This window comes from Apis florea, unplaced genomic scaffold (genome assembly GCF_048593485.1).
Source record: "Apis florea isolate Af1SG1 unplaced genomic scaffold, ASM4859348v1 contig_2291_pilon, whole genome shotgun sequence".
In the NCBI taxonomy this organism is placed as follows: Eukaryota; Metazoa; Arthropoda; class Insecta; order Hymenoptera; family Apidae; genus Apis; species Apis florea.
This window is the reverse complement of record NW_028256553.1, coordinates 4,205,603-4,230,543: the sequence shown is the minus strand read 5'-3', so window position 1 is coordinate 4,230,543 and position 24,941 is coordinate 4,205,603. Positions and strand designations below refer to the sequence as shown.

The following is a 24,941-nucleotide window of genomic DNA, read 5'->3' as shown; positions in this document are numbered from 1 at the left end:
ACCGATATCAGTTTTTATATATTTGTACCATGAGAAAAATTCTGAAGAATCATCGATATATTTTCAAATATTTACATAAGAGATTAAAAGAAACTACATAATTAAATTTTAAAAAAAAAGTTATATAAGTTTTACATTTCCAACTGTATTACTGAATTAATAAAGGATTCCGCTGTATCATTGCAGAGATAAAATTATCTTTCAATTATCTTTTCAAAAGAATAATATCTAAAGAAAAATATCTGAAAAATTTTGCAAATTTTATGTATCTTTATATCAGAGAATAGAATATTATATATATCTGTATTTTAGAGGTAAACAAACATCTTACAAACATAAAAATAGAAATAAAATTTTTACGATCAAACGATACAATACAAAAGAATCATAATTAAAAACTTCCTAAAGCATCCAAGTCACGCGATACTTTTAACCAAAAAATCATAAAAAAAGAAAAGAAAAAATAAATAGATAATATTTCGCGTCTCATTACCAGACTGCGTTGATTAAAACCGAGACGATCATTTTTTCACCCTTTCTATTCAGAAGAACACAAAGAAAGTCGAATGGTACGATTTCCTATCCTATATTGTTTCCCCACGTTTTCCACATATACACAGCATTCATGCGAATCCGTATTTATTCTTAGCAATGCCTTATGGAATGCTGCCAGTGCTGGAGATAGACGGGAAACCGATAGCGCAGAGTAACGCGGTAGCAAGATACTTGGCGAGGAAGCACAATCTAACCGGTAGGGACGAATGGGAAGCGATGATGTGCGATGTGCTCGTCGATACTCTTGGAGATTTAAAGCAATGTGAGTGGATGACAAGATGACTTTATCACACGGGAGGAGATAGTTTCTAGGATTCGTCGCTAGTAATGGAGATGCATGAGATGTAACGTTGAGAAGTATATTGTTCGATTCGAAATGATAGATTTTGAATATTTTTAAGGTATTTTAGGTATTTTGAATATTGTACGAAATGTCTCAGGACAAGAATGCAAGAGAATGTATGTAAAGATTTGTTTTAATGAGATGTGACATTAAGAAGTAACATTGTTCGATTTAAAGTGATTGATTTTGTTTTGAATGTTTTTAAAAGTACTTTAAATATTTCAAATATTGTTATATAAAATGTCTCAAGATAGAGATATAATATAGACAGAGATATATTATATGTATAGATTGTTTTAATATAATGTTTCATGATATTAAAAAATTATATGCTTTTGCTCAATTTAAAATAATTGATTTTATTTTGAAGATTAATATTTGAATTTGTATAATTTGAATTGTGTTTTTAGAATACAAGAATATATGTATAAATTGTTAATGTCAAATATATGTGCATAATTTGACATTATAGAGAATCAAAAAGAAAAGATAAATATAAAAGTTAGTATAAAAATGTGATATTTATTTATTAAGTTATAAAGCATTTTAAATTTACATTAAATGAGATAACTCTTGTTTTCATATTGCCATCGCTTTATCTCGGTCTTAATGGAAATTAAAAATGTCTTAATCTTTAAAATTACAAATATATTAACATTCTATAAAAATAATATGAAAAAAAAATGAAAAAAGAGGAATAAAATTTAAAACTTCGTTTTTGAATAAATCGAATTTAAAAATCTTCAAATAAATTTACTTAATGTTTGGATGGTAGTAAATCATCAATCAAAGATTATTCTATAAATATAAAGAAATTGTATAATAAAATAATATAATTTTGTTATTCTAAAGAAAATTTTGTTTTTTTTTCCTAGAATATCGATATTAAAAATATAGTCAAGAAGTTAAATATTTTCAAAATTGTTTTTAAATTGTTCTATTCACTTATTTTCACAAATAAAAAATTCTCTGTTAAAATTCTGATTTATTAATATTTCATCAGAATTACATTAAATATATTAATAACATTAATTATATTATAGTAAGTAAGTACATTTTACAAAAAATTTTTATACTCAATTTCTTGATAATGAAATCTCATACAAAAATTTCTTTCTTTTATATTTCTTTTTTTGACTTATTATCATATATAAAACTATCTTCTGTTATTATATTACTTATCCTAAAAATATATATTATAATTAATATAAATTTCAAATTTAGAATATACATATAATTAAATATAATTTCAAATATTTTCTAAAGTTTTTCTAAAATTATATTTTTTTGATATCTATTATTATTAATAAATTCTTCAATCGACAATATAAATTCAAAAATAAATTCTCTACCATGTAACTTTTCTCTTATATGTTTTTTCTTTTTTTTTTTTAATAGCAACTCCATTTATCATTTTCATAAAATCATTTCCTGCTAAATTTAAAGTTAAGTTATAACAAATACATTCCATAAAAGATTTTATAGAAAATGTTAAAAATATTGGAAAAATATAAAAAGAAATTTCAATTTAGTATCTATTAAATGAATATAAAATTTTTAGAAATACCACAAAAAATCAGATAATTTCACTCGAAATATATAGTGGAAATATACAAGTTTTTCTTTTAGAAATTAAAAAGCTTACTTTAAAAAATTTATTATTAATGTTATTGATGAAATTGAAATCTCTACATTATGTGTATCTGTTTTGCTTCTTTAAAGTAAATATAGATAATCTTATCTGAATTGATTTTTAATCATTGAATTATGTCAACTTTTTAAATAGATAAGAGGAAATAATAGAAAGAAATATTGCACGAATATATGAAATTTTTTGATGACTTAAAAAAATTAATAAAATAAATGTGTAAAAAGTTTTAGTTTAAAAATAATTGAAAATACAAATTATAAGCATAATGGACTTAAGTTTTTAAATTTTAAGCAAGGATTTTCAGTAACCATTAAATTCAATAATTCCTAAATTCTATAATATTAGTTTTATTAATATTTTATGTTTTAAGAATTTTTATACACAATATGATTTTATTTATTTCATTCTTTTTTTAATATTTTCTTTTATCTCATTCTATTTTTTTCTATTAAAATAAAAATCATATCTTGTTAAGTTTTTTGTGAAAAATATTATTATATATACATTATAATGTAAACTGCATTTTATGAAATTGAAACAAATTCAAATATTCAATTAATATGTAACATGTCATATTATTCAAAATATATATTAAACTTTGTAGTATTTGCAAAGTGTTAAGTTTATTATTTAGATTTATTTATTTGAAATTATAACATTATATAAAAAAAATTTTTATCACTTTTTGATAAATTGTGTTGTTTATCTCGAAAAATTGAATTGAAAAAGAAATTTAAAAAAGTATCATTTATATAACATTATTTTAATATCATATTGAACTACTTTTATGCTCAGATAAACTATTCAGAATTTTTTTGATTTTGAATATCATATAATTAGTTTATATCAGAAGTTTTATTTAGAATAAATTTATAATTATTAATATAATTATTGTTTATAATTGTTGTTAATAATTTGTTTATAACATTACATTATTCTACAAATAAAATTAACATCAAAAATATATATATATAACATATTTGTTCATATCATTTATGAAAAATATGCAAAATATATGTTATATGAAAAATATGTATTTGCACAAAAATCCACAATTTATTATATATTTATAACAATAGGTTAATTGAAACTATAAGAATTAATGTATTTTTCATTATTTTTTTTTAAATTTATCTTTTATTTAAACAATCATAAGATATTTATATGACATTGCATTTCTTTGTTTTTGAAAATTAACAGTAGCAAACTTATATCAACATTTTTTGCTAAGACTTCAATTATGATAATAATTTTATCGACATTAATTTCATAATGACTTTCAAATTTTTTTTCATACAAATCTTTTAAAAATCACTTAATTCATTACTATAATTTTTATTTATTTTTTAAATTAAATTAATTTTTAAATTATTTATTTTTAGCATAAATTTTTAATCCTTCACCAAAATCAATATATAATTTAATATCATTATCCGCAGAAAGAGCGAAAAAAATGATGTTACTCAATGGTCAAACAAAGAAAGATGTTAGTGTGTGATAATATTACTAATTTCTAATTATGATATGCGTGATTGCATAACATTATTGTATAATGGATTAACTATATACAGATCACATAAACTGAATTATTCAAAACTTATGCAACTTATTTCCATAAATGTGAATAATTTTGTGTTTTTACACGTCCAACATAACATTGATAAAATTGAAAAATTATCATTTAAAAAAAAAGCAAAAAAAATCCAAGAAAATAGACTATTGACTCATTGAATAGTAATGTAGACTGTTCTTTTGATTTTTTTTCTTTTATTTATTTATTTTTTTTTTATTCGAGGATCATCCATAAAAATATCAATATTATTTATAATTAAATTCCATTCGTTAATGATAAAGATAGATTTTTTTTTTTTATTCCTTTCGTTCCTTGGTTCACTTCATCCCGTTGATGATTCACGATTCGATGCATTTGAGCAGGATATATTGCAAATTTTTCCACACGATAATGAACGTGTTTTTGTTGGCCTGTTTTAAACTATACCGATTAACATAACGATCATCAATTAGCGAACGATGTCGTAACATGACGATACGCCTACGCGATTCTTTATTTTCTTATTTTATCTTTTTTTTCTTTCTCTCTTTTATATATCGTCAAATAATTACTGAGATATATTAAGAAAATATAAAAAGCTTGTGTAAACTTTTAGATAAGTAAAATGTTAATCATTGACTGAGATATCAAACTAAGAAGCAATTATCAAAGATATAATTCTGTTTTTAATATTTAATTAAATTTTATTTTTCTTTTTTTTTTTTAATATTTTCATAATTTTGCTCTTTATAAATCTTCTAAAATTGATTAATTATTTCAAGTGATTTCTTTATTCATAATCTCTTTTTTTATTTCATCTCTTTTTTTATTTTATTTTTTATTTAATCCTGATAGTTTCATTAAATAATTTAATAAATTGCATATTATAAATATAGATAATAGATTATTTAATTAAAAAAAAAACAAATAAACTTTCAAATAAAACTAAAGGAATTTTGTATTTTCTATTTTTCTTAGTAATTGGAATCAGTAATGGTTATCTTAAAAGATTTAAAAGGTTCAAGTTTCTTCATACTAATGAAATATTACTACAATTTATGAAATATTTTATAAAATATAGAAACATGTAAGCAAAGTTGAAGAAAGTGGTGAAAAAAAAAAAAACGTACACATCTTTCTTCTTTCACAATTTCGCATTTTTCCTTTTTCCCTCTTCGTCGATATGAGAAGAGACAAATAAACGATAATGGTTACCTTCATATTCGTTTCAGTTATATCTCAATATCGTACCGAGGAGGATCTCTTCAAAAAAGAGGAGAAGAAGGTGAAATTGCTGAAGGAAACAATACCATTTTACTTGAACAAGTTTGAACAGATTATTAGTGAAAATGGAGGTTACACCGTTGGCACGACCGTAAGTCGTTATTTAGCTAGATTTGATATTAAAATTTTTTATATAAAAATCAGTCTGTGTCAAAAAATTCCACAGGAGGAAACATATTAAAGAAAATCTGTGTCAAGTTGTTAATATAAAATTTCTGAAAACATTGACACGAAGAAAAAAACTTTAATTCACGAATATATGTATCTTTTAAATAAATCACTTTAATTTATATCTAATAATCTTATTAATAATCTTAATATTTTAATATCTTAATAATCTTAATATAAATTCGATTCATGCATTTTTTTTCATCTTAAAACTTCAAAATTAACATCACAAATGAAATCAAAGTTAAAATTTTTAAAATTAGCATTGTGAATATAGATAACCTTTTAATTCTTACTTTCGAAATATTATTTTGTTGAATAAAAATATAACCATTAAATAAAAAATATCTATTATTTATTAATATCATTTTAACGAAATTAATTAAAATTAAAATATTTCATTTTATATATATTATATATATATAAAACTCATAATTTTTTAATATAAATAACATTTTATAAAATGTAATTCTATTTATAAAAATTAAATTAATTTATTGCCTTCTTTTAATGAAAAAACATAATATATTGAAAATTAGTAATTTTATAAGATATTTATAAGATAAGAGATAAAAAATTACATAATTTCATATATAAACTTTTTCTATCAAATTATTCAAAGTAATTAAAATCCTGCATGTCCTCACAATATTTATATAAATCATTTTTATATATTTACTTTATAAATTAAAAAAATATCCTTAAAATAAATTATTGAGTTGAAACAAATTGAAATACAAATTGAAACTTTTAGAAACTTTAAAATTAAAGAAATATTTATCTAAAATATATGTAAATTGTTTTTAAATTATTTTTCAGACGACATGGGCAGATTTTGTCTTCGCAGTAGCCCTTGAAAATTTCGAGAATATTTTTGGAGCAATGGCTTTGGAAAATTATCCAGGTCTTCGTGCATTGAAAAAGAGAGTTCACGAAATACCTAGTATTGTTAGTTGGCTATCTAAACGACCACACACGGAATTTTAAAAATGTTTGAAATTACGCGAGGAAAATGGTGAATGATAATATGTCTATGTATATTTTGTGTATATGTTTCGTCAAGTATTATTGTGTTAGTCAACATAAAATTACAAATGCCTTTAACAAGTTTACTAACAAAATCGTTTATCTATGACTACGCTGAAAATTTAACTAATAGAATTTCATAATTTTTATTTCTTTGTAAAAATTATTACATGTTTAAAATAAGTTAAAAAAACACAAATAATAAATGTATATAATATAAACTATCGTAAGATAAAAATTGTATGATGTGTTATTTAATATTAGAAGAAAAATTTGTTTTCATTATATATATATATATATATTTATATATATATATATATATATATAAGTTGTAAATAAAGTACATAATAATATATCATATTTCTTATTCATTCAAACAATCTCTATTTTAATTATATATTAATTAAACAAATTAAATAATTAAGTAAATAGATTTCCTTATTACATCTCATCTATTACGATAAAATTTATTAAAAAGAAATTTAATAAAATAACTTTAAAATATCATTTACATGAAAAGAAAGATATTTTTGTTCAAAACAAATAAAAACAATAATATTAAAAAAAAGATATTATTTTTTATGTTTCGTATTATTTCTAATTATTTACATATTTATTACCTTGCTATTATTTTAAGTGATGTTTATATTTTTGAGATATTTTTTTTATTTCGTGATCTATTTAATAAAATTATATGAGTGGAAAAATAATATCTTTTCAAAAATAAAAATTTTAAATATTAATGAATGTAAATTATTTTAGTATTCATATAACATAATTTATAGACAATGAAATGAACTATAAGAAAAAAATTTAAGAATAAAGAATTGATTTTTAAATGTTGCAATATCTTTAATTAATACTATATATATAATAATATATATAATATTATAATATATTATTATAATATTATAATATTATAATATTATATATATAACAATATTATAAAGGTTCTAATTAAATGTTATCAATTAAACATTAAAAAATCAATAAATATATATTGAATCATTGTAATTGTAAAATTTTCGAATGATATAATGAAATTTTTCTGTCATATTTTTTTTGTAAAATATTACTTCAATTATAATGTACAATATAATATACAATATAAGTAATTTTCCAATTTTACTTATCGACAGAAGTATACTTAACTACTGCCGATAAGAGAGCGATCATGATAAGAAACATTTAATCATAAATATGATGATTGATAAAAATATTAACTTTTATATGATATTATTATTATTTTAATCATCTAAATTAATATTAAAAATGAAATATTTCATTTTATATATGTCAATAAAAATCGAATAACAAGTTTATATTGTTTTTTTGTTTCCCGATCTTCAAATTTATATATTTTTCTATTATCATATTGTTTTTTTCTTATATTTGATAATTGCAAATTTCATATCATTTAATTATAATGTTTAGAAATTATCATTTTATATTATTTCAAACTTCGCGCTTTACTATCTTGTATAGTTTTATTTGATGGCGCTGTTCACATTTATAAATTTTTCCTCTTTAATATTTTGCTTTTGTGATGTTTTATTGAATATTTTATATTTTTACGAATAATAAAAAATTTCAATTTTTATTTAATAAAATTTATTAACGTTAAAGCATAATGTTTTCAATTTTAATTTAATTTTTCTGGATGTTTCTAAATGGAGTGTCGTTGGATATTCATCGTAGATCCACCAATAAGATGTTAGTGGTATGTAGGTGCGATAGGAGATACTATATAGGTGTTTGAAGAGTTGATTTCGTCATAATACTTAACTTTCCGTTGACTGGCTCGGAAGAATCCTGCTGTTATTTCGTTTTACGAATCTCATTAGAAATTGTAAGTAAATAGCAAATAATATAAATTAAATGTTTTTTTAAAATGTTATGTTGTATTTTTTTATATATATTCTTTTTTATGATTCAGAATTAATAAAGTTTATATGTGTAACTACAAGTTTTCAATACATTTTTGCCGGCTAGGATAATTAAAAATTATTGAAAAAAATAAGTGTTGTTGAAGTTTAATATATAAATGTAAATGTATGTAGATTTTAATATGTTTTTAAAAAATGTGTCACTGAAAGTATATCATTGAAAAAACAATTTTAAATGTTTTGTGATTACGAAAATTTATTTGACTAAGAATAGTACTAAATTACTATTGAGGGAGCTTGAGTATTATAGATCTATATATGTACATACATATATATATGCTCAAGTTAATAGTAGAAAATTAGTCCATGAATATAACTGACATTTTGAAAATACTAGTTACATGAATTCGTTGATTATAAATTTATGATTGTAAGTTTGGTTATTAACATATATAGTTAGTGATAGAATATATGCCGGTAATATTGTATTTTTATTCATTTATTTTATTCATTTTTTCATATTATTATTCATCATATTAATTTATTCATAAAAATACTTATAAAATATTTTGATACAAATTTTTCTATTCAAAAATATTTTTTTTATATCTGAACTTGAATGAATAAGAATGAATAAAAATAACAGAATATATATTATTTTTATTTTTATATAATATTTTATTTACAAATTGAATTGATTTTTCTAAATCATATTATAAAGATTTGAAATTATTAGTGCTTTCAATTAAATTATTTTTTTACTTTTTTTATCTTTTAAGATTAAAATTTATTGTGTTACAATATAGTCTTTTTTTATATTGTATTTTTCTGTATATTTGTTAATTTCTTTCTGTTTATTTCTTTTTTCTTTTTCTTTTATAAATGATTCTTTTATTTAACTTTATATAGTTTATTCTTACAGCAAAATGTCTACCTACAAATTGACTTACTTCCCAGTTAAAGGATTAGGTGAACCAATTCGTTTTCTCTTAAGTTATGCTGGAATTTCATTTGAAGATGAGCGTTTTGATAGAGATGATTGGCCAAAGATAAAACCTAGTAAGTTTAAAATTTAAGTAAATTCATGCTTTTTTAACCATTATTTTTTGTGATTTATTAAATAATGTGAAAGATATAATACAGATTTTGTTTACTTTTTTTATTACTCTATAAGATACCTTAGACAACAATGGGCATTGTTAAGGAGACAATACCCTTTGTTCATTGATAAACTGTCAATAAACTAAAATTGCTTCTCTAAAGCAAATAATAACAGGCAACTGTTAGATATTTAAAAATTTTATAATAATTTAACAGAAAATTAATTTTTTGAATCAATTGATAGTTTTTAATTTTATTAATAAATTTGAAAAATTAAAGTAATTATTAAATAGAATATTTCATCTATTTATTTTTTAGCTACTCCTTTTGGCCAAGTTCCTGTACTTGATGTTGATGGGAAGAAAGTAGCTCAGTCAGTAGCTATTTCCCGTTATTTGGCAAAAAAATCTGGTTTAGCTGGAAAGGATGATTGGGAAGCTCTAGAAATTGATAGTATTGTTGATACTATTCATGATGTTCGTGCAAGTAAGTATTAATAAAAAATATTTGTTCAATTAATTGAAATTCAATTAATATAATTATTCAATTATAATTATAATTATAATTAAAATTCAATTATAATATAATATTTAAATTTTATATAATGCTCTATGTTGTATGCAAATAATTACTAAATTTTTTAAATTTTAGGACTTGCTGCCTTCCACTATGAAGAAAATGAAGAAATTAAAGCTGCAAAACGCAAAATTGCTGATGAAGTAGTACCTTATTATCTGGAACGTTTAGATGCTCAAGTGAAGAATAATGGTGGTTACTTTGTTGGTGGTGCTCTTTCTTGGGCTGATTTATCATTTGTTGCTTTGCTCGACTATTTAAATTTCATGAATGGATCCGATCTCATTGAGAAATATGACAATCTGAAGCAGTTGAAAGAAAAAGTTGTCAATTTACCTGCTATTAAAAGTTGGCTTGATAAGCGTCCACATACTGATTTCTAAATTTTTCATTTCTTGATTACTTTCTGTTCTATAAACATTTTAAGTTTGCGATCTAAATTCTTTAAAAAAATGGATCGCTTTGATTGCTTTCATGAAAATGTTAATTCTTGTATGGAATATATGAAGATGCTTTTAACAGCTTAGTTTCAGTTATGAGCAACATTTTTGTCAGTTAATTAGAGCTTTTTTTTAGATCGTATCGTTAATAAATGGTTGATCCATTACAATAAAGAAATATATATTTGTATCCCTACAGAAATACATTATAAACTGTTTAAACCATGTGCTTTTGTATTACAAATAATATTAATAATAAAGAAGTTATTATATATTACAAAGTTTAATATGTAATAAAGAAATTATATTTTTTTTTTCTTAAATTTGAAATTCAAAATCCTATTTTGTTATTTTAATAATATTGTATTGTGTCAAATCTAAAAAAAATATTGAGAGTTGATAAAAAATGTACAAGCAATACTTTTTTTTGAATATAAAGAATTTTTCTTTAAAAAAGATACAGTCAATTAAATTTGAATATTATCTATTTAAATATAAATTAATTCGCGTAAAAACAAATTTTTTATCAAAACAATTATTGTTATTGTATAATCATTTGAGTCGTGTACAGACTTAATCTCAAAAAAATTTATTTATATCAAATAAGATAGAATCATATTTAAAATAATTAATTTCTTAGCTATAAATAATATTTTTGCAAAAAAAGAAATTAGTTCTGATTTTTAGAACATTATTTACACTTTGTGAAAAAAGTGAAAACAGAAATTTTTCTACTTCATTCTATTTATTTTAATAGATTTAAATTCTTTTCGTATTCTTGCCAAATATAGAGATTTTTTGAAGATACAATAAAGATATAGATAGTCTTTGATATAAAAACGAATTGTAAATATAACATAAAATCTTTTTTTTTTGTGTTTTCGAGAAAATTAAATCTAAAAATTCGTATGCATATTTTTGAGTACAATTTGCTCATAATCAGTTTAATTAGCCTTTGCTTTTTCTATTTATATCTATAATATTTTATTTTTTTTAAATTTTGTAGATTAAATATATATATAACAAAAATTGTTAATTCAAATTAAAAATCGATCGAATTCCTTAATTCTTTCTAAATGTTTATTAAAGAATAATAATAATAATTTCATTTTTATTTTGTTAAATTTAATTAATTAATGATTCTTTGTATTAATATCTATTTAAAACAAAAATCAAAAATCAAATTATTCATGCAACTTTTATTCTTATTATTTTATCAAACGCAATTTATTATTTTATCGAACTGTGCAAGATTCGTATATAGAATCGTATATAGAAAAGAAATGAAATTTAATGATTATGAATTAACAATAATTAAAATTATTGTTAATAAATCAAATAATTAAAATTAGAATAAAATTATATCAAAATCAAATGAATCAATTTGAAAAATTTTTACGATTCATTTCTTTATAAATTCTAATTTTCTTCATAAATATTATTATCATAAAAATTTGAAAATGTTTCATTATTTTATACTATCTTTTAATGGAGATTATAGAGATTATTTATAGCACATTTTGATATTTTACTCAATCATGTATTTTTAGTAGTTAATAATTTTTTTTATATTTTTTATATATATCTTCTCATGTTTCTCAAAAAATCTCAATTTTGTGATTCGCAAGTGCATCGAATAATTCTTGAATTACTTAAGTTTCAATATTGATTTGCAGAATTGCACAATCAATATTGAGTGATATTTTTGCTACTATAATATTTATTTAGAAGTGACTCATTTTGATTTATATTGATATATTCAATAAACGTTTAAGTATAAGTTTAAATACGTAATAGTTAGTATGTATAGATAACATTAACTTCAAATATTATAGCAGAATGATAAAGTTAAAATTGTTGCAAGGGAATGACTATTCAAAATTTTTTATTGACTTACTGACTTTACTGATTTAGCTTCTATCGGAATATTTTATAACTTTTTAAAAAAATTTGTATAAATTTCATAAGTTATTTATTATAATATATTTTATAATTATTATAAAATAAAATACTTTTTAAAAAATTTTTTAAAAATATTTATTTTTTTTTAAATTCTTACTATGTCATAATGTAATGTAATATCATAAGTTTCCTGTTCTATCAAATCATGATTTGCAGAATTTTATAAAATATTTATCATCATAAACAATCTAACATGACTAAATGGATCAATATCGAAAATTAGTCTATCAAAAGACATTAAATTTTAATAAATTTTATTATTTATTATTCAATTATATATAAAGGAACAATAATTTTTAATTCCATTAAAAAATATATTTTCGATTTGTAATATAACACCAACTATTTCAACATAATACAATTTCTTTTAAAATAATTTACAGTTTACAATAATATCTTACTTTGTCTAAATTTTATAGCAGAGGAATATATCGAGAAATAAAATACTTATCTTTTTAAAACAATAATTGACTTTACAGACTATTAAATAACTATAATTATAATAAATATTGCTAGTCATGATATCAGATAGATCATTCAATAACCCAAATAGATCTTTCAGGTCATAGAATTTTTTTATAATATCTATTACGAAGTGATTTATTTATTAACAAGTTACTACAAAGAATATTATTCTATTAAAGAATTCTACTAGTTGATTCTAACACATATACTGTTGTGATTTGTCACATCAATATGAATGAGTTTAGTGGGGGAATAAGATACACTCGATTAGTGTAGCTATAGGTAAGTCTAGATATATAAAACTCGTCGTTAGTAATATAAATGCAGTAATCTGTGAAAGACCGTCACGTTGGTTACATTACAATCTAACGCATATCTTCGTAAGTTCATTAAAATTCTATTATTTAAAAAGAAATCTTCGCCAAAATTTTTAATATGGTTTCTTATTATTAATAAGAAATAAAATTAAATAAATTTTTATGCAATTATATTTTATTATTATATTATATTCTTTTTGTAATCTTTTTGAAAATTTTTATAATTTTTTTTAGTGCGCTGATAGTTTACAATATAAATTTTTGTAAATTCATTTCATCAAAATTCATAGAATTTTATTAAATTTCTATTTTATTATTTTTCATTTAAAAAATTTTCTTAAAATTTCAATATATCGCTTAAAATTTTTATTTTAATATTTTCTTAAAATCTCTGTTTTATAATTTTATTTTTAATTTTTTAGATTTTTACAAGTATTTTTATAATTCTAAAAATAGTAAAATAATATTTAATAAATTATAATATGTAAAATGTTTTAATTATTTTATTTAATAACATTTATGATAAAAAGACATTAACGTTAAAATAAAATATTAATTAATATATCTATATATTTATTCGATTTTCAATCATTTTATTTAATATATTGCAACAATATTATATAATATCAGTGAATTTTTTTATCGAAATAGTTACTATCTATGATCTGTATGATTAACAGAGTCAATGCTAGAACCTTGGCGTTATTAATCATTTTTATTGCGAATGCTAAATGTGAAATTCTACGTAACAACTGAATTGAAAATTACCGCTGAAGCTAACAATAAGTTCCGTTTGGAACATTCTTGAATATTGCTTTGATATTAAGCACACAAATAGTTAGTTTTATTAGTTATTTTTATTTTTATTTAACAGTTGGTTTCTATTACTAATAGGTAATTGATAATATTTTCCGTAATTTGTTTGCATAATCTTGAACGTAAGCTTCATTTGATTTTACTGTTTTCTTCTTTTTTTAAAATTTAATTTGAATTTTCAACTTTTAAATTTTTAAATTTTCTAATTATTAAATTTTTGAATATTTGAATTTATATATTTTTGAATATTTAAATCCACAAATTTATTACATTATAATTTTTAAACTTTTTAAACTTCAAATTTTTAAATCTATAGATTTCTTATTTTTCATAATTAAATTTTTTCAAATTTCCATATTTTTAAACATTTTTAAATCTATAGATTTCTTATTTTTCTTAATTAAATTTTTTCAAATTTCCATATTTTTAAATATTCAAAAATATTCTTACAACTAATAATTCATTAAGTCTTTTAAATTAATGAAGATTGCATAATATATATATGAATTGTAAAAATAATTGCATAATCAAGGTGTAAATAAAATTAAGGATTTTTATAAAATATATACTAATAAATTATATTACTTTTTTACTTTTTTCTATTTATTTTTCTACTTATTTATTTATTTATTACGTATATAGATATATTAAAAGTATATAATCAGTGTAATTTTGTCGTATTGCGCAATTTATAATAAATATGTTTATATTTATATATATTATATTTAGTTTATATATATAATATATAATATATTTGTTTAATTACAGAAAATGTCCAATTATAAATTGGTTTATTTCAACATTCTTGGTCTTGCTGAACCAATCAGATTCCTTCTTCATCAAAGTGGAATTAAATTTGAAGATAAAAGGATTGATACCGAAGAATGGCCTAAGATTAAATCTGGTATGACATTTAATTTATATAAAAAATAAATTAACAATAAATAATTTTTTTTATGATTTAATTTTTTTAATTTGCTGTGTATCTTCAAGTTATAAAAATATATACGATTTTATATAATAATTTATTAATCAATTTCAATTTGTGTAATTTCAGATTCTAATAATGTATACGTTATTATATAGTAATTTATATTTTTATATAATAATCTACTATTACTTTAATAATTATAATTTTTTTAGGAATGCCACTTGGACAAGTACCTATTTTGGAAATCGATGGTAAAGTTTACTATCAATCGAAGGCTATTTCTCGTTTGATCGCTAAGAGAAATAATCTTTATGGTTCCAATGATGAAGAAGCTTTCCTTGTTGATGCTACTGTTGATACTATAGACGATTTAAAACAACGTAAGATCTTCATTTATTTTAAAAATAAAAAAAAAAAATAAAGAATTTCAGAAATCTTAATAAAAAAATTTATTTTTTAATTTATTAATCTGTTAATAAATCGCAATAACATTAAAAATAAACTATATCAATAATATATAATGTTATATAATCGATAATTTATATATTACGATAATTTATAGCAATTATTCAGCATTATTGGGAAAAGGATCCTGCATTCAAGGCAAAATTGAAAACCAATGTTGATACTAAAGTTCCCTTGCTTCTTAACAAATTGGAAGAACAAGTAAAGAAGAATAAAGGATACTTTGTTAATGGAAAGGTAATTTTTTTTATTTGCACAATTTATATTATTATATAATATAATATAATATACATAATATATATAAAATTAATCCAAGTTAAAAATCTAAAAAATGAAATTAAATATGATTAATAAATTAAATAACTTTAAATTATATATATACTTATAATTAATACTTATAATTAATAATATATTATAAAATAATTGTAAATTAAATTGTTAAATGAAGTTATGTAATTAAACAGATTTTAGTTTCAATAAAAATATAAATATATGAGAATTTAAAAAAAGTGAAACAAGTGAAAAAATTTCCAATTTAAAATTACAAGTAAAGTTATAAATTTGAAAACATGTATGTTTTCATATATTAAAATATATAATAATTAAATATTATATTAAATTTAATTAATACAATTAATACAATTTTTTAAATGAATATTATTGCTTCCTATATTTACTTTTGTATTTGATCTTGCAAAAAAGGCACTTGTGTCATTTTTTCACTGAGATTCCATTTATTTTTTGACATATGATTTGAGAACAAAAAAATAATTATTTTCCATTTTTAATCAAAATTCTTTTCTAAATTGAATGAATTCTTGTTACAGTTGACATGGGCAGATCTTTTCTACGCAGCAATAGAGGAATATTTGACCGACTTGCTTGGATACGATTTGAATAAAGATCATCCTGAATTGAAAAAGTTGTCTGAGAAAGTAAGATCATTACCCAACATCAAAACATATTTGAAGAATCGACCCAAACCTATGGTCATACCTTAAACGTTATGATTTTTTGCATGTATTATTGCTATATGAAAAAATTATGATTAAATTATGGTATTCCTATGGTAAGGACTCATTGATTGATTTATTCTTTTTATAAGTTATTTGCACATGTTTTACATTAAATCGCATTTGATACAAATTTTGCATTACATTTTCGTAAATATAGATAAAGTAAATACACAATTTTACATATATTTGTCATGTATTATGCGAGTATAAAAATAAATAATATTTATACATATTTAAAGAATTTTTCTTAGATTTGAATTTTTGAGGTATATGAAGAATTTTTGTGAAAAGAGTACGGAATGTAAAGATATAAGCAATTTATCGATTTATTGACAGTAACATTCAAGATTATTTTTAATAAATTTTTTCTAATTTTATAATATATTATTTTTTTTCAATTTTTTAAATTCAATGGTGAATCGTAACATTCATTAATTTCAATGGATAATCATGAATGGTACTGTTCATTATATATAAAAATACATAAATTATTTTTCAAAAATAAAAAATTATCATTTAAATAAAGATTACCAATATAATGATAACATGATTATAACAACTTTTTAACATTATTATCACGCTATTCTTGAGGTATTCGTTTATTTTGATAAATTCTATTTGCAGAAAATATAGCATCGTTTAAATAAAATATTCTTGAAATATTCTTAACCGTTAATATATAATATATATAACTTACTAACTCTTCATTATCTTCGAATGAACTTGGCTGTATAATAATTATTTAAATCAGAGTTACATATTATCATTATCATACGTTTAAGATCTTGAAATAATTTTCCTTGAGAAAAATATTATTTTAAGGATGTTTAATAATTTTGTTTACCAATAATCACATCAATTATTTTACAGATTGATATAATTTATTATAGATTTATAGATTATTATAGATCTATTATAGATCTATTTTATAAAATCAGAATATGAATAATCACACTATAATTTTTCAATTATCAATTATATATTTTCAATTATCTTTGATGATTTTCAAGTAATTTTAACCAGTACAATATCGTCATCTCAATTAATTTTTAATTAATTTTCAAATTAAATTGAAACTATTATATATTTATAATATTATTCGAATTTTACTTGTTCTTATGATAACTTTTATTGTTTCTAGTAATTTTCTCATCTTAATTATTTAAATTTTCACACATACGCGAAAAAGATATTAATAATTATAATGGTTTAGATAAATAACATAAAAATTTATTTCAGTTAGTAATATTGAATTTTGTTAAATATGTCTTTTCTTCTTATTTAATGTGGACAATTCTATACAGGATGTGTGAGATAAAATAGGTCTGAATATTTCGACTATTATTGGTGATAAAAAAAGATGTGTCAGATCAAACATGTATGATATTGAATGCCACATATTTTTTTCTATTACCAATATCGAGATGTTCAAATGATTTGTTTTAGGTGTCTTATCTCATATATTGGAAATCTTTATATTTTAGTTATTTAATATTATTTATATTATCTTATTTGTAGATTCCCTGTTGTTTAATAATAATACAATATAGATAAAATAATGCAAGATAGGCAAATATATTTCTTTTTAAAAGATGAATATTTATTTTTTCCTTTTGATTTGAATATTCCGATTTTCTTTTTTTTTCTTTTTTTTTTTTTTTTTTTTTTGAATATATAAATTCTTATATCTGAGATTCTTAACTTTTTAAATTCTTAGTTTTTTCGAGATATTTGGTTTAACAACGATTCTTAATTATATTAAATACTTATGCTACGTTTATTCGATGAAGGAACGTTTCATTTCGAAGCGAATATTAAGCGATTAAATCACAGTTTAATTCACCCATATATCGTGCCAATTCAATGCCACTGAATTCTGTTTCATCATAATCTTGTAAACTGGAATTGCTGATAGTATTTGCACTGTCGATACTTGGGTGACTTTGAAATCTAGATGGCAGGGCTATCGTTGTCTCCAATTTCATCAGATTATTCTTAGTTTTTTGCTGAGGTGAAAATAATTCTTTTGTTTCCAATCTCAATCTTTCGGCAAGTATTCCTGTTTGAAAAAATATTGAAAAAAATTGATTAATTATAATTTATAAAATTATTGTCTTATCATATTTAACTTTTTATTGCTGTGATTAAAAAATTTTTCTGTGATTGAAACTTTTACCGAAAATTGATTTTTAATATGGAAACATTTTTAATAAATCTAATTATAGGTATTATTTTGCTACGAATAATATTTATTACAATATATTTCAATAAATTATAAAATATATTAAATATGTGATTTTTAAAATATTATATATGCAAGAAAAATATTCTAATTAAATAATTAATTTTATTATATTTACTAATTATATTAATATTAATTAAAAATTTATATAAATATCAATATGTTGATTAATTGTTTACATTAATAAATAATAAAATAAATATCACAAAGTAGTTTTATTGATCTTTTTTATATATTGAAGATTTTTACATATAATTGAGATAATCATTAGTCAAATGATTATAATTTTACTTTTAAATTTTACAATTTTTAAACCTGTATTGCTTATAAATATTTATAACTACGTATTTAATGTTCTATAAGCAATTTATGATCCATTTCAAGGACTCATTTTTAAAAAACATTATTTTTAAAAAATCATCATCAAATAACCATAAATTCTTTTCTATATAAATTATTAAAATAAAAATAGTATACGGAAAATGCTATTTATACATATGTATATATGTGAAAATATTTTTTTATTAATATAATTATTTTTTAGACTTAATTTAACAACTGTTAAAATTAGACATTTATCTTAATTAATATTATCTTAACAATAAATAAAACAATAATTAAAATAAAACAATAAATTAAAATATAAATAATTTTTATTTAAGTCTTAAATAATAATAAATAAATGCTTTTTTAAATTTTTTTTAAATTTTTTCTAAAATATGAGTTATAATTAGAATTTTAAATATATATATAAAATATTTAAATTTTAGCATTCTATCTTATTGTAAAAAATATTTTCAAGTAAAATTGTATTAAAGTATGAAAGTTCAGGATTGCCGAAAAAGATTGAAAAAAATTGAAAAAAATTTTTTCATATATATTTCATTGTACTCTACATATATGAATATTTTTAAAGTTAGGTCTCGGATTAAATAAATTTTATATAAAATAATATTCCATTACTTTCGTATATATATTTTCATACGCCTATTTTAATTTTTAAATTCTATTTCTATAATCCTTTTAATTATAAATTTAATAAATTTATAAATATTTTCCTTTAATAATGGAATTTTATGAGATGAAATTTTTCTATTTAATTTTTATATTTTTATATTTTAAATTAAGTATATAGATAATATAAAAAATTAAATGAACATATTAAAATTAATCGCGGTAATTATTTATATAAAAATTATTCTCCAATTTTAATGATTTTTTAATATATTAAAATCATTACTGAAGAATTGTTATTGTTTATTATTAACAAAAATGTTTCTTCGAAACAATTTAAATTAAGATAAATCAAATTAATTTTAATTTTTTACTACAAACAATTGATGGCCTCATGACAACCAAATTAAGAAAACTACCAACCCAAACTCAATACAAAAATTAAATATTAATATAATATGCATTAAATCGGCTTCAATGAATTTTTATTTAATTTTAATTTCAGATAAAATTAAACTTAAAATTGATATCAAGATTTAAAATTTTTTAATTAAATTAAGTAAAAATTTATTTAATTTTTTTGATTTATTTGATTCATGGTTTATATTAGATTTGGGTTAATAAACAATGACTCGACCTAACCTAACTTTACTTGAATTGTTTTTGTTAATAACTTTTTAATAAATAACCGAATAAAATTTTCACAACAATATCGAGATTAGCGATTAACTTTTGTAAATATATACTTTTAATTCCATTCATAAAATTAACAGATTTAAAAAATAAAATAAAAATTCATTCACTTGCCAAGCGTAAGAGTCCTTGGAGGTTTTTGAATGTTTAATAGACACTCGTTCACGTAAGTGGCAGTCATATTGTTGTTACCCTCGTTAACAGTCGTCATCAAGGTGAATTGATTGGAATTCGATCCTCTCGACATGCTTCTTTCGTATTCTCGATTATTGATTTTGTTCATCGTCGAATCAGGCAATTTTCGCTCATTGTCCTTCTTCGGTTCTGTTAATCCATTATACTCGGTCATGTTCGATACTCGTACGATGCTTGTCAACTTTTGAGTATCGTCACTGACAGATATTGACGGTGAATTCTGATGATCATCTGTTTGTCTAAATGTGGATCTCGGGTAACGTGATAGACTACTGTAGGTAGGTCGTCGTGGCTCTGACTTTTGTGATGACCATTTTCCACAGCAATTCGGCAGCATCGACTGAAAGTTAATGTTAGTTTGTTTAATATACTCTATTTCGATTCGAATTTTTTTTTGTTTTTTATTTTAAAGTTAAGATACTATTTGAAAATTTCTTCAAATATTTTCCAACAGTTATTCTGAAGAATAGTTTCAAATTGTGTATTATTCTACTTGAGAATTACTTTTGTTTTCAAATAATAAGAATTATTTAAGGGGATATGTAATCTTTAAAAGCTGTGAAAAACTCTCAAATGGAAATATAAGAGAAATGGAAACTTAAAAATTTAATAAGAATTTATTTTAAAATATTGCTGAAATTTTTAAATATATTAAATTTATATTGATTCTAAAATTAATTTATAAATTTTATTTAATTGCACTATTATGTATATCATTTTTATTGTATTAACAATAATATTTTCGTATTGAATTTAAATCAATAATAATTATAAAAAAATGTAAATAATATAATAATTTAATAATTAATTTTAATTTTAATATAAAAAAAATTTATGAATTTAATCTTGATTTTTACACATTTCTATATAAAAAATTATTTATTAGACATTATTGCAAAAAGTTAATTAGCTAATAAGAAGGTTTATGATAAAAAATTTTCAATAATAAATTCAAATAAATTTTTCAATATTCATTACATATCATTATAGAAATATAAATTTAATTTCGATTAGAAATTTATATGGCAATATATATATAATGATAAATTTATTATTCGTTATTTTTAGAAAGAAATCGATGATCAAAACAGAAATCGTTAACATTGAAATTTTCGATTAGAAATTCTCAAATGATAACTTACCTTGAAAGCCTCTCTAAATTTGTTGGACATGATGTTATAGAGCAGCGGATTCACTGTCGTGGAAAGGTAATAAAACACTCCTGACATATACGTGAGGATGGTATAGACTATTACTAACGCATCTTCCGGTTTATCCTTACTGTTCTGCGCGTAGACAGCTAATAGTCTTTGGGCGTGGAATGGTGCCCAACAGATAAAAAACGCTACCACCACTGCAACTGAAACACGATCAAATCGTTTTGATAATTTTTAATACATTTCATATATTCTAATAGATCTATCAGAATGTATCATTATTTTGAATTTTTAGAAAAAATTTAAAAACACTAATTTATTCGATAAATCTAAAAATTAAATTAAATCAAAAATCAAATTAATATTATATTGGTACAGATAATTTTTTCGAAAATTTATTCAAATGAGTATTTTTACTATTAATACTTGTATTAATTTCAAATTAAAAGAATTAACAAAAAATGTAATTATAACTGAAAAAGTTATTTTAAATTCTTATGTATATGAATAAATTTGCAAATGAATAAATTAAATATTATAAAAGTAAAAGAAATAGGAAGTATAAATTATAATTTATTTTTTAAAGTTTTTCACATCGAAAGTATTAAGTTTTTGAGATTTATTAAAACTTAGATTTAAAATTAGATTTAAAACTTATTGTTAGTTGTTAAAATAGGATCAATAAAAATTTTGGAAATAATTACAATTACCTGTAAATTCATTTTGAAAAATAATTAGAATTGTCTGTAATAATTAAGAAACCATGATTTTTTTTTATAATTTGTGTTAATAATTGTATATATAATATTTAAATACTAAATTTTAGAGTGAATGAAACTATCCTCTAAGGATAGTTTTTTTGTTTTATCAAATTTTTGAATCTTTGAAAGATACGAATTTACGTATTTTGAAGAATTTATAAAATAGTAAATAAATGAATTTACAAAAATGATATTGATAAATTACATTGTAATGAAGTAAATTTTTTGTTTCTGCATTTACTAACCATTTACTTTCTTTTTTGATCTTTTGATATTTAAATATTATTTTACTACGATAAAAGAATAAATTCTTATATTTCTTTCAATTAAAGTCAACATACTTTTCTTGATAAAGAAAAGAAAAAAAATTTCATTATTAATTGTAATAATTATATTATTAATAATAATTTAAAAAATATATAAAATGATGCATAAATAAAATTATAAACAAAAATAAATAAATAAAAAATTCTCATAAAAATTTGTTTATAATTAAAATATCAATATATTATTAAATATTGATATGTTACATGAATATATTATTTTCAAAATTCTAATATAAGTATTTCACATTTCTTCAAAAATCATTTTACTTAAAAATCTTTCTATTGTTTAAAATTTCAATTGATAAATTAATTAAGTAATTATTTTAATAATTTGTATATTTATTCAACTGATTTGTATTATTATATTAGATTAAAATGTACTATTTTAATATTATATTAAAAATATTAATATTATGTTTAGAAAGAAAAAAAACAAAAAACGAATTTTAAGTGATATTTTTCTATTCGAAAACAAATAAACATTTCAGTTTAATCTATTTTATTATTTGAATATTAAATTGTCGATTCAAACAGAAGTTCAAATAAATGTACTAGATGATAAATAGATTCATGCAAATGTTAACATTTCCCGAATAATTGAATATATGTTATATCCACACTTTTATTTTCTCAAAGATGATTGATTTGGTTCGATTTAATGAATTGCTAAACATTTCAAGGATCCTATTCTAATTCAAATAGTTGAATATCAATGAATCAGAAGATGCTCAGCGTTGTATTCATAATTGAACGAACTTTGTAAGTTAAGATATATCAAATGTGATTAAGACTTTAATTACACGTAATTTTCTTAAAATATTGGGTTCTTTGATTCTTATAATATATTTATTTAATTCTTGGAAATATACATATAATAAATATTTAATTATATTTTAACACATCAACATGTTTACAAAAATATATGTTTTAAATATATATTTTATATTTCTTTTGTAAATTTCATTTAAATAATAAATATAATAGTAACATTAAATATATTTCAATATAATAATATAGTAATAATTATAATAATTATTAATAATATTAAATATTAATAATGATATAAGTAATGATAATGCAATAATTAATAATTACATTAATTATATTAAATATAGTTTTCATATATTTATTATAAATAGAATTAATTAAGATTAGAATTAGTAAAATTTATATACAATATTTATATTAAATTTAATTAAATTGTAAATTTACATAGTTTAAGTTTAATCAAATTTATAAATTTAAATGTTAAATTTAATTTTGAATTTAATTATGTGTTTTATTTGAAAATAAATTACTTGTAGAATAAAAATTATTGTTAATTTTTTTTATTTTTCATTTCAATAATTTCTTCATTTTAATATAATAATTTAATAATAATAATATAATTATGTAAATTTTAAGACAGGAGAAATATATCAAGGAAATAGAATATCTATCTATATATAGCAAAATTTTAATCTTGGAAATTTTCTCCTTCATTTTCGTTCTGGGTAAAGCGTCTCTTGATCCCTTTTCTAATGATAAATTACTAGCTTTGAATTTCATGAATAACCAGCATTGTTGTTCCAATATTTACATAATCTTCTCCAAATTCTAAATTTATATTTTCGATATCTTTTGCGACATATGTTTCCAAAATTTGCATTAATTTTAAAATATTCATTTTAAAATGAATATTCGTGATTATTTATCAATTAATAATAAAATCCAAATATTGTTAATATATTTTCAGTATAAAATTAATTTTTTTCAATTAATAATAATTTTTTGTAATTAATAATAATCATCGATAGACTAAAATTTAATAGATAATATTGATATAAATTCAAAGTGTGAAAAAATAATATATTGTTTAGTAAATTGCATTATATTTTTGGATAGAATTTGTTAAGATAAAGACTGTATAATTTACAATGAGCTGTTTTGAATCAATAATCCGTGAAATAGTAATTTTGATATAAAAGAAATTTTATCTAAACAAAATTATAAGTTAAAATACAGTACGAACTGATAATCAAAATAATAATGTACATGTATATATATATATATATATATA

At 19.8% G+C, this 24,941-nt stretch overlaps 4 protein-coding genes across 12 annotated transcripts in view; 3 read left to right on the top strand and 1 right to left on the bottom strand.

Annotated features, from left to right (window-relative positions):
• The window catches only part of LOC100863967 (glutathione S-transferase), a 64,944-nt gene extending 58,127 nt beyond the window's left edge, over positions 1 to 6,817 (top strand). For all 4 annotated transcript variants that reach the window (XM_086903144.1, XM_003694284.4, XM_086903143.1 and 1 more), the window contains exons 3-5: positions 650 to 817; positions 5,334 to 5,476; positions 6,373 to 6,817. In XM_086903144.1, coding sequence (XP_086759270.1) covers positions 650 to 817; positions 5,334 to 5,476; positions 6,373 to 6,540 — 479 coding nt within the window. In that variant the 3' untranslated portion in view covers positions 6,541 to 6,817. The remainder of the gene's footprint in view (positions 1 to 649; positions 818 to 5,333; positions 5,477 to 6,372) is intronic.
• A 1,575-nt stretch (positions 6,818 to 8,392) lies between these two features.
• Positions 8,393 to 10,863, top strand: LOC147658313 (glutathione S-transferase-like). Of its 4 annotated transcripts, none has more exons than XM_086903131.1 (4): positions 8,393 to 8,428; positions 9,388 to 9,524; positions 9,885 to 10,052; positions 10,218 to 10,863. In XM_086903131.1, the coding sequence occupies exons 2-4, from the start codon at positions 9,392 to 9,394 to the stop codon at positions 10,523 to 10,525; spliced, it is 609 nt and encodes a 202-aa protein (XP_086759257.1). In that variant the 5' UTR covers positions 8,393 to 8,428; positions 9,388 to 9,391; the 3' UTR covers positions 10,526 to 10,863. The 4 variants fall into 4 exon arrangements, with proteins under 4 accessions (XP_086759257.1, XP_086759258.1, XP_086759259.1 ...); XM_086903132.1 differs by having other exon boundaries at positions 9,375 to 9,524; XM_086903133.1 differs by having other exon boundaries at positions 8,393 to 8,895.
• Positions 10,864 to 13,260: 2,397 nt separating this feature from the next.
• On the top strand, positions 13,261 to 16,786 carry GstS1 (glutathione S-transferase S1). Of its 2 annotated transcripts, none has more exons than XM_003694281.3 (5): positions 13,261 to 13,389; positions 14,911 to 15,046; positions 15,286 to 15,453; positions 15,636 to 15,775; positions 16,366 to 16,786. In XM_003694281.3, exons 2-5 carry the CDS (start codon positions 14,914 to 14,916, stop codon positions 16,537 to 16,539), a joined length of 615 nt encoding a protein of 204 aa, XP_003694329.3. In that variant the 5' UTR covers positions 13,261 to 13,389; positions 14,911 to 14,913; the 3' UTR covers positions 16,540 to 16,786. The 2 variants fall into 2 exon arrangements, with proteins under 2 accessions (XP_003694329.3, XP_086759256.1); XM_086903130.1 differs by lacking the exon at positions 13,261 to 13,389 and adding an exon at positions 14,005 to 14,220.
• LOC100863531 (pyrokinin-1 receptor) overlaps positions 16,609 to 24,941 on the bottom strand; it is a 34,673-nt gene continuing 26,340 nt past the window's right edge. Inside the window, exons 3-5 of one of the 2 annotated variants that reach the window (XM_031916898.2) lie at positions 21,781 to 21,998; positions 20,558 to 20,978; positions 16,609 to 18,613 (exon numbers count right to left, since the gene is read on the bottom strand). In XM_031916898.2, the coding sequence (XP_031772758.2) occupies positions 18,369 to 18,613; positions 20,558 to 20,978; positions 21,781 to 21,998 (884 nt within the window). In that variant the 3' untranslated portion in view covers positions 16,609 to 18,368. Of the gene's footprint in view, positions 18,614 to 20,553; positions 20,979 to 21,780; positions 21,999 to 24,941 lie in introns of both variants that reach the window. The other variant, XM_012487431.3, reaches the window with a different exon arrangement.

Coding starts and splice junctions, on each gene's coding strand:
- LOC147658313 (XM_086903131.1), top strand. CDS start 9,392: ATGTCTACCTACAAATTGACTTACTTCCCAGTTAAAGGATTAGGTGAA. Junction 9,525..9,884: donor TTGGCCAAAGATAAAACCTA/GTAAGTTTAAAA, acceptor TTTATTTTTTAG/CTACTCCTTTTGGCCAAGTT. Junction 10,053..10,217: donor TATTCATGATGTTCGTGCAA/GTAAGTATTAAT, acceptor TTTAAATTTTAG/GACTTGCTGCCTTCCACTAT.
- GstS1 (XM_003694281.3), top strand. CDS start 14,914: ATGTCCAATTATAAATTGGTTTATTTCAACATTCTTGGTCTTGCTGAA. Junction 15,047..15,285: donor ATGGCCTAAGATTAAATCTG/GTATGACATTTA, acceptor TAATTTTTTTAG/GAATGCCACTTGGACAAGTA. Junction 15,454..15,635: donor TATAGACGATTTAAAACAAC/GTAAGATCTTCA, acceptor GATAATTTATAG/CAATTATTCAGCATTATTGG.